At 52.5% G+C, this 19798-nt stretch overlaps 1 protein-coding gene across 1 annotated transcript; it reads right to left on the bottom strand.

Annotated features, from left to right (window-relative positions):
• Positions 1–534: 534 nt before the first annotated feature.
• PLEKHG6 (pleckstrin homology and RhoGEF domain containing G6) lies at positions 535–16778 on the bottom strand. The gene is made up of 16 exons (XM_039874117.1): positions 16245–16778; positions 14851–15056; positions 13433–13588; positions 12772–12945; positions 12311–12406; positions 11981–12031; positions 11537–11686; positions 10487–10597; positions 10195–10344; positions 9850–9987; positions 9427–9546; positions 8900–9032; positions 8671–8786; positions 2350–2501; positions 954–1646; positions 535–752 (listed from the first exon to the last, which is right to left on the bottom strand). The coding sequence occupies exons 2-16, from the start codon at positions 14986–14988 to the stop codon at positions 743–745; spliced, it is 2388 nt and encodes a 795-aa protein (XP_039730051.1). The 5' UTR covers positions 14989–15056; positions 16245–16778; the 3' UTR covers positions 535–742.
• Positions 16779–19798: the final 3020 nt, after the last annotated feature.

Here is a 19798-nt window from a genome sequence, read left to right as displayed (position 1 = left end):
CTGAGTGTGCCAGGAGCCCAAGTTGGCGGTTGTGATAAGGAGTACCAGGCCACATTGCCTATTTGGGGCCTGGAGGACCCAACAAGGCTGCTTAGGAGACCCTAGTTGGTCCCTGAGCCTTTTTCACAGTAGATAAGCAATCTTTGTATCAATTATTTTACACTAATAGAAACTTGGCACCCCTTCGCCCCCTATCTGGACAAGCGCAGAGTAAGCTGAACTGTCCCAGGGCGGGGACAGTACAGAACGATGGGGCCTCCAGCCGGAGCTGTGGACTTCTGTAAATACACTAAAACTGGAAAAGTAAAGCTCTGCTCCTGGAGGGAGTGTTCTTTCTGAGTAATGGGCGGGAGCCTGGGACAGAGACCTGGATCCTGATGGGTGGGGTGGGAGAAGCCCTGAGCTAGGGCCAGATACCCCACCGCCATGACGCCAGCTGACAGGAGTAGCCTGTGTTCACTCGGTTACTCACCCCCACCCCAGGTTTTTCCCACCCTCATCTAGCGCTGACTGGGCAGTCATTTTTATGCACAACTTTTATGTGGGGCTCAGGTGTCTATGGAACATAAATGTGCAGCTCTTGATCCCCAGAGTTTTTAGAGCAGGAAGCATGAGGGTGCCTGGGCCAGGCTTCCTGGTGGGGAGTGTGGACCTTGAGGTAGAGTCCAAGGGTGGAGGTGGTGACCAGCACTCTTGTGGAGAGATTTCCTGAAGGAGCAACGGCAAAGGTCCCAAGGGTTCCTCAAACCTCTCTGTAAAGAAAGGAGGTGGATGTTAGGTAAAGGCGGACACGGGGTGAAGAGTGGGGCTAAGGGCCCTCCCCTGCCGTGGCCCCTGCTCTGTGCCTTCTTACACTGACCCCCTCCCCACCGACCTCCTTGTCTGACACCCCTTCTCACTCCATACTAGCCTTCCCCTCTTCCTTCCCATGCCACCTTCCTTTCAGCACTTACGATGTGGACAGGGGAGTGTCCAGTTGTACAGTGTGGGGCCCACGCATCCTTTGCAGTTGGATCCGAGTCAGCTTCCGAGGCCTGTTGTCCCTAGGCTCCGGGATGCCCTCAATCCTTTGGCTGGCCAGCTCCTCCCGGATCTCTCTGAGCATGTCCTCAGCTCGGAGGGGGCGGGGAGAGGGGGTACGGCGGGGTCTCAGAAAGAGGAGCCCCTCTTCCTCATCCTCTGAAGATGCCCAGGAGCTTTCCCCAGCAGAGTCAGTGTGGGTTGGGGAGTGGGGGAGCTGCCCCCGAAGTTGGGCCCTATGTAAGGTTTCCACCACCACGTTCCCTCCCACCGAGTTCCCATCTTCTTCCTCAGACCAGGTCGGTGGTTCTCCCCTGAGAAGACTGCTTCTTCTTCGGATAGCTTCTGGCAGTTCAGGGGCACTTCGGCGTTGGGGAGCTTGGGGGTCAGAAGGCTGGGGACGCAAAGTAACATCTTGGAGGTCGAGGGTGGAGAAGGCGAGGCGGTAATTCCGCCGAAGGGCCCATGGGCGGAGACGGCGCAGTGGGGAATGGGACCCCCTGGGGGACACTGGGATCAGTGTGCCATAGCCAGAGTCTGAGGTATCTTCTGGTACCGAGGGAGCATCTTCATCTGTGTCTTCTGTCACTACCAGATGAGGGATGATGGTAGACAACTCTGGATTCCTACAAATAGCAAATGGTCCAAGTCAGATGCTAAGGGGTCAAGTTCAAGTCCAAGAAGTGTCCCTCCCTGTATCACTCCATTCAGAAATAGCCCCTCCAAACCTATTTCAGTATCACCTTTATACTGCACTGGCTTTTTCTCATCTCGCTGATTGAACTGTAAGCTCCTCTGAGACATTTTACCCACAGCACTTGGTCCGGCGCCTTGTATTAAGTAGGTGCTCTGGCCTTTTCTGTGGGGTTCTTGGGCTCCCCTGAAGTTATCCCCAGTGATGGATCTTTTTTCTTTTTCTCCTTAACCATACTGGTGAATAGCTGTGTTATTCAGGATGAACCTCCCGTGCTCTTTGGGGATTTGGACTAGCGGGTCCCTGCAGCTCCAACATTCTGCAAACCCTTACTGGCCTTCAGTCTCCATCTCTAGCCTGGGGAGCCTGCTCCTCTCAGGGAGTTCATGCCTCTTGTGTCTGTTTCCTTTAGCCTGTGCCAACTGTAGGCTGGCTAACCCCCTAGACTGTCTCAGGAGGCCCTTCACGTGGCTAATGCCAATCTGTTCTCCCACCTGTAGCCTGGGTTTCTCAATCGATTCCTAATTTCCCTGGATGCTGTCATGCCATTTCTCCCCCTTGTGGCTTCCTCTTCTCTCCCTCCTTGCCTGCAGCCTCCTTACTACAGGAGAGCTTGTGGCCCCTGTGGGTGTTACCTCTCCTCTGTGTTCTTCTGAGAGCCCTCTGAGGAAGGCGTGGACGGCCTGGTGCCCTGGCACTCCTGGTCCTGGTCCCGGTCCCTGTAGAGGGCCAGGAGCTCCCTCTTCTGTTGGACATACTCCTCTGCCTTCAGCTTTTGAAGGGTAACCTGGGGTGGGGATACTTTCATTAAGACCCTCAATTATTGAGCACTTGCTGTATGCCAGGCACAAGGCTAAGTGCTTTACATACAATAATTATCACCTTTAATCTTCACAACAACCTGATGAGGCAGATATTTTTACTCTTACTTTACTACTGAGAAAGGAGACTGAGGTTAGTACCTGCCATGGTCATGCAGTAAGAAAGTGGGATAGAACCAGGATTTGAACTTTTTAGCTGGCCCTGGGTGGGCAGGGGTAGGTGGGCTGAGCACAAGGCCCCTTCTCCTACCTTCCTGCTTCTCTTGCCCCCTTGGCAAGCCTTCTATCCAGTCTGTCCCCTCCTTCAGGAAGCCCTCCCTGACTGCTGGTGATGCTGGTATAAGTGCTGGGCCCTCAGGTTACTCTTCCTCCTGCCACCAGAGTGGTCAGGGGTAGGCTTTGTCCTGGACTGAGGACTCTGCTGTCCTTCAGAGATGAAAGCAGGATCATCTCAAGAGGGTTAGAGAAAGGATACATTATATTTTGTCTTCCTCCCTCAACATTTTCATACAGGTGCCATCAGAATAAAATAGTGATCAAGAAGTGGTTTACAGAGCACCTCCACATGCACGTGGTCCTTTGAAACACACCATCGCCTGGCAGAGTTTACAGATGAGAAAACAGGACTTCAAGAGATGAAGGAACTTGCTCAAGGTGTCACAAGTAGAGAGAAGCAGAACTGGAACTGGACCCTTCCCATGAATCCTAGAGTAGTAACTGCACTGTTTTCAAGGACAGCCTGAAAGGGCGCAGAGTTGCTAAAGGACAACGCTTGTGGGGGAGGCGGAGAGGGAGGGAAGGCAGCAGAACCCAGAGAGCTGAAGGTGGAGGCTTGGCAAAAGAGGGAGAGGTGGCTGCTGTGGGCGGCGCTGGTGTCGGAACCCACTGGATGGCCCTATCGTCGTTAAAATATTGAAATACTTTCATGCTGATAAGCAAAGGGCTGCTGTCTGAGCCTCCTGCCTCAGTTCCCCAGGATTACCCTGCTCCTCCCAAACACCTCCCAGCCCCCCGCAACTCCCCTTGAGATCCATCAGCTGGAGGGATAGCATCTGGCACAGCAGGGGACCTCTAGGACCCTCCTGAATGTTAAGTATTTTGAATATCTCCCTGCTTGAGGTGTATAAACCAGCAACTCTTGGGCATCTGGACCTTCCTAAAGCTTCTCCAGAAACAAAGAGTGGCTGGGCCAGCGCAAGAGATACATTAAAAAAATGGTGAGCAGGGATAGGAAAATGACATCGATGACATTGGCTTCTATTTCCAGTTCTCCTTGCCCTGGTTTTCCAGTCACTCGGTTTCCTGAGTGACAAAGCATTGCAAGGAATTTTAGCAGTCACCTAAGACTTGGTCTGTTAGCCGGAGCAAGGGATGATGGTGCCTGGGGGCAGGAAACTAGCACACTGGGGCCAGGCCCTGCGACCTCTCCCTGTCTCCAGACCTCACCTCAGCCGTGTGGAGTGTAGGGAGGAACCAGGACAAAGGAGGGTGGGAGGGGCCGTTCTTGGAACCTGGGGAGGGCTGGGGTAGCCCGCTGTCCTGCTGAGATGCTGGGCCCTTTTGCCCCACATGACCCAAGTTCAATTTTGTGTTTGGGATGTCCGGGATATGGTTGGTGTGTAGGAGAAAAGGGGTGAAACATCCAGTGCCAGCGTCTGTAAGAAACATCCAGTGCCAGTGTCTCCACTTCCTGGCTGTGCCCCAGGAAGAAGCAGGGAGGCAGGGACCTCAGGTATCAGGGCTGGGGCTTTTCGGAGTCTCCCTAGCCACCCCAGAGCCTCTCCAGCATCCCTGGGAGGGTTTTCTCAGCTTGGGCAAGAGGAGAGTCATATTGGGAAAGGAAGAGGAAATGGGTGCCCGAGCCAGAATATGACAGCCCCACAAAGCCGGGAAAAGGAAGGGAGGGCTCCCCTCGGCACGACTCTTCTTCCTTTGCCTTGGTGGAGAACTGAAGCTCTGAGAGGAAATGCCTGCTCTCCCTACCGCCTCTGGGGCGGCTCCCAGATTCACCCGCTCTCCTTCCAAAGTCCACCAGATGCACTGGGCCTGCCCAGGCACCACTGACCACCCGTCTCATGATGACAATAACAGGCATTTATGGAGTGCTCATTAAGTGCTGGGCCTTGGGCCAAACAATTTACAAACATAATTCTCCTGTTTATCCTGCATGGCAGTTCCCATTATCACTGCAATTCCCCAGATGGGGACCGGGCTTAGAGAAATGAAGTAACTCCTGCAAAAACACTAGTAATGAGAGCTGGCCTCTGTGCCCTCAGATCTTGGCTCCTCCCCACTATTCATTTCTTGGCCTTCCTCTCTGACAGCTCTTTCTGTTCCTGTCACTGGTGCCTTTTCCTCTTCCCGGCCCCTAAATATGGGCATGTCCCAAGATCAGTCTCTCTTCCCTTGAGAAGCTCCTTTTCAATAAAAGCTTAAGCCCCCGTGGGTAAACGTGCTAGGAATAAATCTCCATCTACATATCTGTAAGGGGGAGGGAAAAAAAAACTCATCTGACCCCTGGCGGTTGCTCTCACAGGGGCCCGATATTCATTCTACTGCTCTCTCAGTTTACGAAGACTGATGGTGATAGAGAGCAGGGTTCCCGAAGAATTCGGTCTGAGGTAATAGCAGGACGAACTAATTTCAAAGCTTCGTTCTTTGTTTTGCCAAGGGAGGCCAGGAGCTTGTGCACTGCTTGATTAGGTATTAAAGTGATCTCCTTTCCTCTTAGCCAGGAGTGAGACTATGGGGCCTAAATGATTTGCATGATAAAACATCAGCAATTTTTTAGTGGTCCCCTGGGGGTTCTAAGAGGAGAAGGTGAGGTGGGGGAAGTCCTCATGGGACTGGGAACCAGAGGAGGAGGAGAAAGCTCAGATGGTGGGGGTGGCAAAGAACAGAGGTTGTCTGTCAGTAAGGGCCCCCACTTGCTGTCCTGGGGAGGCTGGGGCTTGTTTCCAGTTATATCCTCTGTTCCCCTCTTACCCAGAATGGTGTCAGCTGCCAGCCAGGCCAGCCTTGTGGACACTATGGGCTGGGGAGAGTGGTGTAGAGAGAAGGCCCCTGCCATGTACAGGGAGGGATGATGAACAGGCTGAAGCAGGAGCTGGGGCAGATGGGAGACTACCTCACAATAAAAGCCATCCTCACTCCCAACCCCTGTCCCCTAGCTGGGGACTGCCACCTTTTTGTTTAAGTATTCAAGGAAGTGGCAGGCCTGCGTGGCTGGAGGACACAGATCTTGAGGTTCAGTCTCTCATCCTTATTTCGTTCTTCTTTGTTTTAATGGCAGAAACCTAGTATTTATTTTTTACTCTCCTAATTCAGAATTTTTAATACAGTATTGAAACAAACTAAGCTTTGGTTTTATTTTTCTCAAATAAGCTCTCTATATTATGATATGATATAATAGATATGACGGTGAGAAGAATGCTTAAAATTATTTAAAGAAAAACACTATGTTCATACATTCTCAAAAGTTTCAGAAGCCCTAATTACCTAATGTGCTGATGACAAATCATTATCTGGTCACTAAAACAAGCTCTATGAGAATCACTAATTTGATTTAAACTCTTTAAAAATAATGAAGTTGCATTCTTTAGAAATAGTCCACACTAAGATTTCTTTCCTTGTTCAAAATGCCTTTTCTCTTTTTTAGAACTGAGGCCTAATTGACAGAAAACATTATATTAGTTTCAGGTTACAAGGTAATGATTTAATATTTGTATATATTACTAAATGATCATCACAATAAATCTAGTTAACATCTGACACCATATAGTGTTACAATTTTTTTTTCTTACGATTAGAACTTTTAAGATTTCCTCTCTCAGCAACTACTTCCATAGTTCCTCCTTATTTCTCACCTAAACTCCAAGTCTGTGTTTCTATATTTCCACAAGCCCCTATGATATCTCCACTTGGCTACCTCCCACTGATGCTTTTCCAAAGTGATTCTGTTTACAACTAAATATTGCTACCTGAGGAAACAACCCGTCCCAGGAAACAACAACTAAACGAACAGGTTTCCCTTTCTAATCGTTTTATTTCTATCAGGGGTACCATTGCCAAAGCAGTCTTTCAAACAGGAACCTTGGGAAGGAAATCATCATTTGTCCTTACGGACATGGTACAGAACATTCACCTAGAGCCCGCACCATGCTACAAACCTAATCTGAATGACCTTTGAATCTTCCCTATGAGGCAAGGACTGTTAATATTTATATCCATTTGCAGATGAAGAAATGGAAGCTCAGGGAGGCCATATAACTTACTCAAGTTTACCCAGTTAGTAAGTGGTAAGAATGGTGTCTGAGCCTAGATTTTCACTCATTCAATATAGGCTTTTAACTAGTTTCTCTAAGGCTCATTTGTCTCTTCCATCTTTAGCTCCTTTCTTCCTCCCCTCCCTCCTCCTCCTTCTCTTCCTCCTCTTCCTTTTCCTCCTCCTCCTCCTCCTCCTCCTCCATCATCATCATTATCATCAGGTGTCCCTAAGGCCATGGCACTAAACCTCAATGTTTCACACCCAAACTAATAGAGTAAATCTGCCACCGATTTCCCCCAGCCCACCTATCACTGCCACCTGACAATTTGAGACAAAACACACTGATTTCAGCATGGCATTCCCTTCCTCAAGAATCTATGGTGGCTCTCTTCTCAACACAATTCAGCTCAGTCTTATCCAGTCCACACTCTTCTGTAGCTCTTAGGGTCCTGGAGAGCCTAGCCTCTCATCACTAGCTCACATAAACCCTTTGCTCCGGCCTCAGACAGACATGGTCACTATCCCCAAACAAATCCAGCCCAAGTGCTCCCTTGATTCTATTGCTCATGGTCTTCCCTGTCCTTAAAATCCAGCTCAAATGCTCACTCTTCTTTGGTCATCCTGCTCCTGCAGTGGGTTGAACAGTGGCCTCAGAAAGATATTTCTAGGTCCCAATACCTATAAATGTGACCTTACTCGGAAAAAGGGTCTTTGCTGAGGTGCAAAGATCCTAAGTTAAGAATCTCAAGATGAGATCATCCTGGACTTAGGGTGGGCTCTAAATCTAATGACTGGTGTCTTTATAAGAGACAGGAAAGGGAGATTTGGACACAGAGCTGAGAGGATGGCTGTGAGAAGACAGAGGCAGAGAGTGGAGCGAATTTGCCACAAGCCAAGAAACATCTGGAAGCTGGAAGAGGCAAGGAAGGATTCTCTCCTAGAGCCTTGGAGAAAAAGCGTGGCCCTGCTGACACCTTGATTTCCAACTTCTGGTCTCCAGAATTGGGAGGGAATAAGTTTCTGTTGCTTTAAGCCACACAGTCTGTGACGGCAAAACAGCTCCATCTGGATATCTCTTCCGAACTCCTCTAGCTTTAACCACATAAACCTGCCTACATCATTCACCTTCACGGGCTCCGTGTCATCGGAAGTCACGGAAGTTCAAATTCCTTCCGTGGCATCCAGAGATGGGCATGTTCCCAGCATCTCCGCCACCACCTAGTGATAAGAGCACCCAGGCTGGTGTTTCTCGCAACACACGTAACTGTTTCATATCTTTGACCTTTGCACATTCTGCTTCTCCTTTTGAAATAGTTTTGTTTTTTTCTCCGTCCTTATTTCTCGGACGTACTCCTAGATATTCCCCCAAAAGGTGCTCAGACAAGAGTTCCTCTGTGAAGGCTTTTCAGGGTCCCCTCCCTCTGCACTGTCCCTTTCCCAACCAACCCACCAGACAGAACGACTCACTCCCTCCTGGTCCCAGCTCCATTCTGTAGACATATTTCGACATTCACACACTAACTTGTCTAGCGAGGCTGCAGCGTGTATTCCCTGAGAGCAGGAAAGGTGTTTTACTCCTTTCTGGTTCCCTAGCACAGAGCTAGTGCCTGCAGCCAGCCAGGGCCCCATTAACAGCTGTTAATTGGAGGATAAAGTGTCAAAGTGAATTGTTTCGAGAAACCTTTAGGGGATGCTGTCTTGGCCCCTGGCACAGCGGTTGTCCCAAGGTTCTCTTCCTTGCTCTTAGGGATGGTCAAGGCTGCATCTCCCGCCTGAGGGCATCTCCCTCCTGAACCTGCAGGCGCTCTCTCTCCTCCTCTCCATGCTCCTGTCATCCCTCCCCGTGCCTGGGCCTGGCTCTCACATACCTGGGCCTGCTGGGTCTTCTCCAGCCACTGGGCACAGTCTGTAGCACTGGGACAGTGCACAACGAGGGCACTGGAGACGCACTGGAATTCACTGAGGTGGATCACCAGGAAGCTGTCTGGATGGAGGAGAAGGTCTGCTTCAAGGGCCAGACCTTTGGAAGCCCATCCCGACTCCTTCCCATTGCCAAGAGGAAAGGAGAAGGAAAAGTTCCCCGCAGGAGAGACATACGAGGGTCTCGGAGTGGTCGACACACAAGCTTCTCCAGCATGAAAGGGGGGCGGATAACCTTGGCTTTGTCTCCCTTGCGTTGGGGTTTGGTCACCAGGAGCACGTCAGAGAAGAGGAAAAGGTACACGTCGAGCTGGGGGCATGCATAAGAGAAAGAGACAGAGTCAGCTGGAGCAGGGGGAATGGCAGGACAGGGATTGGGGCTCATGCATGCGTATGCACGCCCGGGGGCACTCAAGCACAGGGACAAGTGCAGAACTGTAGAGCAGAGCCGGCAGTGGTGTCAGCTTGGTCCCTTCTTTAACTTAACGGGCAGAGAAACTGGCTGACTCAGGGTCATACAAACAACTAGAGCTTAGCCAGAACCATGTCCTCTTCCCAATACACACACAGACGTGACACAGATGCACAGGCACACACACCCTTTTCTCACTTCCAGCTTTTCTGACTCATTTTGTCTCCCATCATCTTTCCCTTCTCTTCAAGCCGTCTCTCATCTTCTCTGCTCCTGCCACCAGCTTCCTCACCTTCCCTTCTCGCCCTTCCTTCACTCGCACGGGTCCCTCCAGCAGCAGCTGCCTGATGTGCTCAGGAGCAACCCCCAGCATGGGGGACGTCAGGTCCAGGCTGGAGAATGGACGCAGGTTCTGCAGGACACAGAGAGGAGAGGGTCAGGGGGCTGGGTGGGGCTTGTGTCTGCCTCCCAGCCAGGGTGGTTCTTTGCTCCATCACCAGCACGGTCTCTTTCTATCCTCCCTCTGCTTGGAAGGAGAGGAAGCGTTTCAGTGTCTCCTTTCTACTATTTTGAACTCTGCCCCTGCGATCCTCACCACTGGGAGGGAATATTGGGCACACCCGTCTGGTGGCCCCCCGCCTCTTCTCCACCAGGCCTCTGCTTCGTCCATCTCCCTGGGGACCTTGCTTTTAACGAGGCTCTTTCCCTTTCTCACCTTCTCTATCTCCTCGCTGGATGGCTCCAGCACCTCGTAGGGCCCCATGCGCTGGGCTGCAGCCACCAAGCTCTCCTGCTCTTCGCTGTGGCGGACTTGCTTGTTGATGTGTTGCAGGAATGACTCCACAGCAGCAATCTAGGTGAGAGCAGCGGGGAGCAGCTCAGCTCTGCACCCTGGACATCCCACCCAATCGATGACAACCACAGCATTCTAACACGGGCCATCCAGCCTGTACCGCACGGTCACATACGCATGAGAAGAGATCTTTGAGAGTTCCTGCATTGCAGTTTCCATACACCAGCCCCTGCCTCCCCAGGGTCCTGGCCCTGCCAGGCCACCTACCATAGCATTCAGGGCCTTGCGTGCTCGTGCTTCGGGGCTCCTCTTGAGCACAGCCTGCAGCAGCAGCGGGTACTTGGTAATGCGCTGGTGGGGCTTGATGAGCAAGTCACCCAGCATCTGCCTTCCTGAGCGCTTGTGCTTCTCACACCACTGCCAGGGTAGGTGGGCATAGGGTCAGCAGTCTGCAGCCCCCTCCCGCCCTGCCCTAGGGATTGGGCTCAGCTGGAGATCGGGGGCGACTTGGTTGTCTAGGGTACGCCCTATCCCCCTTTCCCGGCACCCCTTCTCCCACCTGCACGAAGGCACGGAAGAGAGGGCTGCTGTCTTGCTGCTCCCGGGCATAAGCCATGGTCTGCTTCACTCTCAGGCAGTACTGGACATAGGGCTGGAACCGCTGTCTGAACTGGAGGGATGTATTGGGGGGCAGGGAGCAGGCAGGGGAAGAAGGTCATGAGATACAGGTTTCAGCTGCAGAACCTGAGGAGCAGGGGTGGGGGATGCGGACAGCCCCTCGTAGATCTTTAGTCTAGTTCCTGCCAATCCCTACCTCCCATGACCGCCAGCCCCTCTCTCTGGATTCCAAAGAGTTGTTGAGGTCCCAAAAGGTTGACCCAATGTTGCTCTCGGAGCTTCTGTGTACAGCCCCTGTTGTGCTCTGCTGCTCTGAACTTACTCCTGTCATCAATAATTCAGCTGGAACATTTTCAGGACACTGCAGATCCAATTTCACTAGGTAGCGGGGTGGTGACCTGAGGCTGGCCCAGAGCCCTGTCATGTGGAAGGGGGCCACCAGGCTCTCAAGAGGCTGTCCTCCCACCTCTCTACCCCATTCTGACTCTGCAAGGCCCACATTTTTCTGGCTGGGTAACATTGGGGAAAAAAAATCTGATCTTGGGCCTCTCTTGTACTTCTCTTGTACTTTTCTCTTGTACTCCATGCTCTAGGTGTGTGTATATGTGGCTTTTTATACCCTCTCCCCTAGCCCCCTAGGGGACACCTCAGGTAGGCCCCATTCTTGTTCCCAGCTATTTGTCAATGGATCTCTGTCCAAGAAGTAAGATCTTATAATTGATAAGAGCTTAGGTACAACCCTTCCCTGAGACAGCTGCATTTTCACATAATAAGGGTCTCCAGAAGCCCAAAGAACCTTTGGGACAGGGGTCATACTTATAGAATGAAGGGCAGGAGGTGAGGTGATATTTTAGGGTAGAGGCTGTACAACTTGGACCCCGTCAAGTCATGGAAGGATTCCAGCTGCATAGGCACACCCCGCAGACCGTACCCCTCTGGGCAATCCCAATCCCTCCTCCTTCAGATTATCCAAACTTTCGCCACGCCTCACCGCCAGGAAGCCATCTTGTAGGCTGACAGGGTCCAGAGGCTGGCCCGAGGCTCGAGTTTCCCTCAGGGTAGGCCCAAGCACCTCTTCCCAAAAGCTCCGGTGACTTCGAATCAGGCTGGGGACATTTCCGAACAGGGTCTCAGCTGACACCTGGAGGAGGGAGCAGAATTTAGCCACATGCCTTAGCGGGTCATCGTCAGGCAGCATTGGCCACAGACAGGTGAGGACTGCTAAGCATGGATGGTGGGGATGGGGAGGTGAGGTGGGAGACCTGTGGCCTGCTTGGGATCTAAACAGGGTAGGGCTTCTAGAAAATGAGGCAGTGAAATTTAGACCTAGGCAGCCTGGAAGGCTCTGATCCCCACCCCAACTCACCCCCAGCCCCACCGACTCTCGGGGCAGAGCTTCAGATGCACCAGGCTCCCCGCCCGAGCTGCCACTCACTTCTGTCAGCAGTCCGACTCGCTGCAAGTTCAGCAAACCAGCAGCTAGGAGCTAGACGCAGGGAGAGACGAGGGTCTGAGCACCGACTTCCTCCTCTTAGGACGCCGGCCTGGCCCCTCAATGCATCTTCGCCCCGCAACTTCAGCACTGCTAACCTCTCTCCCAAGACCCCGGGAAGGTCTCAAGTCAGGGGGCTCTCTTGGTTTCCTGCCCCTTCCTCCCTCAGCAACCTTGCCCCTTCTGGTCTGGGAGGATTGGGAAAAATGCAAGGGAAATAGGTACGCGGCTGAGCATAGGGCCTGCGCAGCGGGAGGGCTGAGGGAGGCTCACATCGGTCATGATCTTGAGCTTTCGCATGTAGATCAGCTCAGTGGTCAGTAGCTCCCACAATGCTTCCTGCTGGTGGCAAAGCTCCCGGCTCATCTCCTGGGGTGGGGATAGGGCTGGTTCAGTTGGGGAACGATGACAAGAACAGCAGCTACTATTTGTTAAATGCTACTGGATCTACTTCATAGATGACCTTTTAATCCTCAAACCAATCCTCTAGTGTGTAGGTGATGTCACCCCCGCTTTACAGAGGAGGTGACTGAGGCTCAGAGAGGCTTGCTATTTTGATCAAGATCTTACTAGTAAGTGACAGAATCAGGATTTGAACCTAGAGCAAGATGTCTCCAAATGCTTTCCCCACATGACCCATTTCCCAAGGCCTTTCCCTTGGGAAGAGGCAGAGGTAAGATGTATGTATGTGTGTCTGTGACTCCATGCGCACAGACGCTGTGTTACAGGCCTACCTTGTGCCCAGGCACCAGCTCCTTCCAGGACTTCTCAATGGTCAGGCCACTGTCACTACCCTTTCCTATCTCCCAGTGCTGCCGGTCCTCAGGGGGCAGGCGGGGTATCCCAAACATGCTGAACGTATGCAGCCTCATCTCCAACTCACGGGCCTTGGTGACTTCCTGGTGGAGCTGAGAACGAGATCAGTCCTGGCCACGGCTTGGGTGTCCAGCCCAACTGGCCTAGAGAGGGCTGCGTGTGCACGTGTGTGTGAGCACTGAGAGTGAGTGAGGACACAGAAGATGGGGGGTAGGGATCGACCCCGGTTGGTATTACGGGGAAGAAGCTTTGCTGGAACATGGACTGCAGAAAGGTCCCTGGACACAGGATCTGACCCGGGCTCCCTGACCAGAAAGATGCCTTTTAGAGGTCTCTTAAGACAGAACCCTTCAGAGGACTTAGGGAACCAGTGGTCTCAGGCAGCATTTTGACATTTGCCCATAATGTGCACATTTTGAGGCAGCATGGCTTAGGCATGTGTCCTTGAGAGGGCCTCCAGACAGAGCTAAATCTGGCGCCTTGGAGGGGCTGCCTGGGCTCTCGGCTCTGATCGTCTGAGGAGGACATCGCAGCTCAGGCTGTGATCAAGGGATGGATGGGAGGAGAGGGACTCCTTACCTTGAGTTTGGGGGAGTGAGGTGGGCCAACCCCAAAATGAACTCCATGCCTCTTCTCAGGCTCTGCTTCTCGAGACCTCATAGGAGACAGGCCTTGGGCCTGGACAGAACCCTTGGCAAAGGGAACATGGTCTTGGAGGCGTAGGTGATGTGGAGCCTGGGGGAGGAGCAAGGGAAGTTCTGGGGGGGTCGCCTCCCTTCCCCCAGAAGTCCTAGGGAGGTATGGGGGCCAGGTTTCACCCTAGAGAGCATCCCTCACCCCTGCAGGTTGAGCCGACTCACTTGTCCCCTCAAACCAGTTTGGTGTGAGCCGCTCCTGCCCTGAGTCACAGTGGCTGCTGCCAGGGAGGCCAAGTAAGCTGGGCAGGGACATGCTAAGCTGGCTCCTGAGTGGGCCCAGGGACAGAAGCAGAGGCCTCCTGCAGAGCAGGTGCACAGGTATGCACATGTCTGGGCTCTGATGTGTGTCTCCCCATGTCTGTCCACTCACGTGTGTGCTCCCTATATCACAGGCTTGCACACACAATGCATGGTATATGTTATATCTGGGTCCCTTACAGCTTCCCTGGGTTGTGAACAGCCTCCCTGGTACATGGGGACGAGGGTACACACATGTGAGGCTCCTCCCCAGAGGCATGCAGCCTGTGTGCCATCCAGTGGGGAGCAGCTGCCTTTCCATGTGAGAGGTTGAGGCTGTGGCCACAAGGCTCCTCCTGGACAGGCCTGGTCACATTCCTTGATCTGCCTGTGGCCTGATTTACCCCACAGACTTCCTATTCTCCTTTCCCCCACCTCAGCCTGGGAGAGTCCCTAGCTGTCCTCCCTGTCTCCCAGGGCCATATCTTCCTCCAGTAAGGCTGGGGATACCCCCAATAGGAAGGAGAACTGTTCTCAAGGTGGAGGGAAGCCTGGAGGCTGAGGGTGAGACCGTTGGCCTTCACACCCATTTCTTTGGTCAACATTGGAAGCAGGCCAGGAGGGTGGAGCCAGGGCAGAGCAGAGGGAGACCCCACACCCCTCCTCACTTGCAGAGTAGGGACACTCTGAACCTTTGCTCTTCCCTCAGCCCTGACTCAGAGGGAACCCACAGGCTCCTCCCAAGTAGAGGTAGGAGTTTGGGAGGTGCCATCCCCAGGGCTTGGCAAAGTTCCCCAGCTCCCTGAATCAGACCCGTCTAACAGCACCTCCTCTGAGAGCCTGACTTCTCCTGGCTCTCTGTTTTGCATGCCCCATCTTTCTGGGGTGGGTGTGGAATCTGGCCCAGCTCTGCCTTCCCCTTTCTCCCAACCCAGGAAAGAGGGTAGGGTGAGGGATAGGAATAGAGCAGCCCACGAACCTGTGAAAGGCAGAGGCTTGAAAGCCTGGGCATCCACCCTCTTGCCCCGCCCAGGTCACCTGTGGGGCACTGCCTGGACTCACCAGCATGGGGCTTCCTCGGGGGTAGAGACTGCCAGCAGTACTCTGGGTAGAGGCCCAGTGCTGGCCCCCATACGTCTCAACGTGGGAGTCCACAAATCCTTGGAGGGGACCCTCATCTGGAGGTCCAAAGGCCTGCATCCCTTCTCTCCTGAGTCACCTCCAAAGTGTCATAGTTCCAAGGTCCAGGAGAAAGGGGTCTCCTGAGGCTGCAAAGAGAAAATAAAGGAATGGAAGGGGCGCCCTTGATCAATGGGTGGCACTAGGCCTGAGACCAAGGTGGTGGGGTGGGGGGTGGGGGAATTGAGGGTCAAGGGCTTGGCCACTTGTTGGGGAATCATGGCTTCCTCATCTATGACTTGGTGGGGGTGGGGAATGCCCCCACATGCTGGGTAGAAAGCCCCTGGGAGCTATCCATCCACCCTCGCATAGCTCCCACATTGGTCTCAAATGATGCTGTAGTCCTAAGAGTAGCTGGGAACAAGGGTGACAGACAAGTCCCTAGCTTCCTGGATGCCCCCAGGTGGGCAGATTCCCTTTGCTTCTAGTTATTTTCTCCTCTTCCCCACACCTAGCCTGGGGAAAAGCTGCACAGAGGCCGTGGAGAGGGAGGGCAGGAGACTGTTTCTGTCCTGCTTGGAAGCTAAGCCTGCTTGTTACATGTTTTAATTGTTGAAGAAAATCGGAAGTATACTATTTAATTATACATTAAAATTTTATAAAATTCACATTTCAGTGTCCATAAACAAAGTTTTATTGGAACACAGCCATATTTACTCATGTACAGATGGTCTCTGACTGCTTTCCAGCTAGTTTCGACAGAGACCATATAGACTTCAAAGTCTAAAAGATTTGCTATTTGGCCCTTTACTGAACAGTTTGTCCACTTCTTAACCTGGACCTTCCTGGCCACAGACAAGGAGGTGAGGGAAGGACAGCTATCAAGCCGTTGACCTTAGAGATGAGTCTAGCGGAATCAGGGTCTCTCTGGTTTTGGGCTACATTCGGTCTTTCCCAGCCTCTGGGAACACCTCCACGGAGCTGGGGGCCAGGTGTGGGGTTCCATTCCTCCCCCTCCGCCTGAGTAGAGGACCCACTCTGAGTGGGCAGGGCCTGGAGAGGAGAGGCCTCTTAAGCAGGTGCTGGTTCCCCTCCAGGCGGGCCCGAGGTCCCTAATCCTCCCTCTTCCTACTTTTTTCTCTAATTTACAAGCAGGAAGGAAAGCGGTCACTGTCTCCCAGGCTCCGCCACAGTACTCCTCCCTCCAAGGGCTCTGTTTCCCCCAGTCTTTCTACCCATGGTCCTTTTTGAGGTTTGACAGCGCTTCCCTTCGTCTCTCACCCCTGCGCCCCCCGCCCAGCCCCCGCCCCCTGCCCGCCCCGCCCCTGTCTGCTCACCTGTGCCTGCAGGTGTCCCGGCGCCCGCCGCCCGCCACTTGCGCTGCCGGCGCCAGCCCGCCCGGCTCCCTCTTGCCGACGTCTCCCTCAGCAACGCCAGCCCAGCTGCTCGGCCTGGGTCTGGGACCCAGCGGCCCGCAGGACCGGGTCAGAGCAGCGCAGGGCCAGGCAGGAGGGAAGGTGGCAGGACAAGGGCGGGGACACGGGCAGGTACCGCCCTCTCTCCGCAGGCACCCGACCCGCGGCGCAGTGCGGGCGCCCGTGGGGCCCTGGGGACTGAGGGGCTCCTTCCCGGATCGCAGACACCACCCTCCCTAGCAAGGATCGCTCTCTTCGCAGGGTCTTGTCTCCCCTCTTTGCTTTGCACCTGAGCTTATCACCCACCTGGCCCGGGCTCCAGCCCCACGCGCTCCTCTCAGCCAGACCCTCGCGAGGCGCCAGAATCAGGAGGCATAAATGCAAGACTGTGCGCGCTGGGGAAGGCGGCGAGGGGAATGACTTGAGTGATCTTCGGCAGGTGTCACTTCGCTTTCAGGGTGCAGGGAATGGCCAGCTATCCCCTCCCCCCCTTGCCTCTTTAACTGGGCAGGGGAGTGAGACTGACAGCAGAAGGAGCATAGGGGCCCAGGAACCCCGCGAGGCTCTCCAGCTTGGAATCCAACGTATAATTCTTATCTCTCACTTACCTTGGCCATCTGTGGAAGGCTGGACTTTACCTTTGCTCCAAGGATGGTGCCTGGTGCCAGGTCCCTGACCCAATACTTCTCCCATTACCTGGGGTGGTAAGACTGGGGCATCAGATGGGGGGCACAATTCATGGCAAACAGACACCCTCCAGGCTTCACAAGGGCTGTCCCCGCACCTACAGCCCCTGGCAAAACAGACACAGTTTAAGGAAGGGTTGTTGCTGGGTAGGACATGAAAGGACCACATTTTCACATCCGTAAATCATGACACATTGCCTGACAGAAGCACTCGATATTGGGAATCAGAAGTGTCCATGGATGTTTGGTCATTATAATCTTACAGTTATGAAGCCAAAGACCCTATAGTGGGGTCGGGACAGGTCTGAGTGCCCTTCCTTCTGCACACAGGCTATGCAGGGACTGATGCAATTCCTTACATTTGTAGAGCATTCTGAAATTTATGAAACACTTTCAAAAGCATAGTCTCATTGTATCACTCGGGGAAAAGGCTCCACTTTCCTGTCTGGCATATTAAACACATAAATGATTGGGTGTTCTAGCTCTCACTCTGATGCTGATGACTCTATTTTGTTTGGGAGAAGAATCTTTATCATTCGATATTCGATGGTTTCTAATTTTGTCTGCCCTCTGCTAGTCTCTGTTTCTGAACTTTCTGTTACGTGGTTGCTCTGTTGGTTCCGGAGAGTTCTTTGTACTTCTATTCACCGCAGGAACTGCACTGGAGAGAAGCGCTTTTCTCTTCCCGTTCACTGTGTGTGTGTGTGCGTGTGTGTGTGTGTGTGTGTGTGTGTGAGAGAGAGAGAGTGAGAGAGAGAGAGAGAGAGAGAGAGAGAGAGAGAGAGAGAGAGAGAGATCCAGGGATGACAAGAATAGCTATGAGAGAAAGCGAGATAATAATAAACCAGAAGATGGTGATTACTGGCAGTTTTAAACGACACCCCAGAGAGAGCTGGTGCCAAGGGCTCCTAGCTTCTCTTCCCAATGTCTCCCAGAAGGAGGAGTAGGAGGGAAATTAAAATTAAGAGAACACCAGAGACAAGCCTGGACTCACAGCGCTCTGGGGTGAGCTGCTAGACTGGCCCAGTGAATTCTGGGAGAGTTAACCCGTTCACTTCCCTCAGGGCCGGGATCCAGTCTCCACCTGCCACTAGCCCAGGGCTTGTCTTCAGCCTCGCCGGGAGGAGAGGTTCCCAGGAAAGCTGGAGTCTAAAAGCTGGAGATGTGGCCAGGCACCGTGTGGGTTGGGAGGCGGGTCTCCTGTGTTCTAGTTGTTCTATTTGTTCTATTCTGGTCTTTTTGTCACATTTTTGCTCTCACGACCTCCATTTCATAACAGGCAGCTGATGTCATGTGAGACAGATAAAACCAGGAGGCCAAGCCCACTGGGCATATTTGCCAATGCCCTAAACCAGAGCTGATGCTCTCTCTTCTTTCCTCCTCCCTCCCTTCCTTCTTCACTATTGGCAGTGTTCATCTGCACAAAGTACTAGGAATTTATAGACTATATATTTCCAGTATGAGGAACGGTCCTATTTCTAGAATAAGAGACAGTTCCTGACCTCCAGGAGATTAGACTAATGGGGAGATAGACAAATGGTGAACAGAACATTGGGATTAATAACTACAGAAGAAAGCCAGGAAGGCTTCATAGAAGAGGAGAACTTCGTTCTTGGATTTTGAGGATGAATAGGAGTTTGCCGGGCAGAGCAGCAAGAAAGAGCATTTTTGGTGGAGGGAACAGCATGAGCAAAGACACAGAGATGTGGAGGAGCACTACTGAGAAAGGGGAAAGGGTAGGCTTTCTCAAAGGCCTCAAGAGTCTGCCCTGGTGGCTCCCTGAAGACATCCCATCCAACAAGCAGTTGATCCCTAGGTGGTGGTTTAGGAGGACAAATCCTCTTCCTAGCATTCAAAGACATCCACAATATGACACCAATTATACTCTCCACCTCATCTTTCTACTCCTTTACTCCACCCCTGGACATGTCTCCATTCTCTGAATCTGTCTGGCTTCTCCGATTCTAAACCTTTGCTCAAGCGTTTGCCCTCAGCTGGCATAATGTTCTTGTCACCTCGTTCTCCCATCTCCACTTCCTCCTCCTTCAAGGTCCTTCCCAAGGACTGCTTCCTTCAGGAAGCTTTTCCTGACGATTTTCCAACCAGAGTGATCACTTTCCTCCTCGTTTTCAACTGCCAGGGGTACTGTGTTTCTTTAAAGGCTCCACTCTTATTCTGCTCAGTTCTAATTCTGTTGCTATTTGCATCTATGTCCATCTCCCTCACGACACTCCAAGCTCCTTGAGGGTGGGGACCAGCCCCTAGTAGGATCTAGCACTGAACTGACATCTGGTGTTTGTGGAGTTGAGCTGCATTGACTTGCTAGAATCAGATAGCATCGACATTTAGGTGGACTAGCCTACTCTGTCATCTCTCTACCCCTGACTTTGTATCTCAGATACCTGGAATTCTTCCATAACTCCAGTCTGGTATTCCTGGGTCATTACCATAGCCGTAGTATTTCTTCGGTGTTCCTTCCAAGGGTTTCTGATTCTTTAAGACAAACACGCCATGTAAATTTTACCTTCCACGCCTATTCTGATGGATTAGTAGCAGTTTCCCTAAAGTATTTTGTTAAGAAGGATTCTGTGAATTAGGGAAGGGGGGGAGCTCAGAAGAGAGAGTGCTTAGATGCTTAGCAATGCCTGCCTTAGCGGGAGGAAGGCTCCCTCTGCCTTAGTGTGAAGAGCTTAGTTTATCAGATACTTTTCTTACCTTAAGCCAAGATTGGGGTACTGTGAGGGCAGGGGGCCTTTGCCTCTGGTAGAAGCTAAGAGGGAAAGTGAGTAG

The sequence above is a fragment of the Pteropus medius genome, unplaced genomic scaffold (genome assembly GCF_902729225.1).
Source record: "Pteropus medius unplaced genomic scaffold, Ma_sr-lr_union100, whole genome shotgun sequence".
NCBI lineage: Eukaryota > Metazoa > Chordata > Mammalia > Chiroptera > Pteropodidae > Pteropus > Pteropus medius.
Note: the sequence above shows the minus strand (reverse complement) of the source record. Positions and strands in the feature narration are given on the sequence as shown.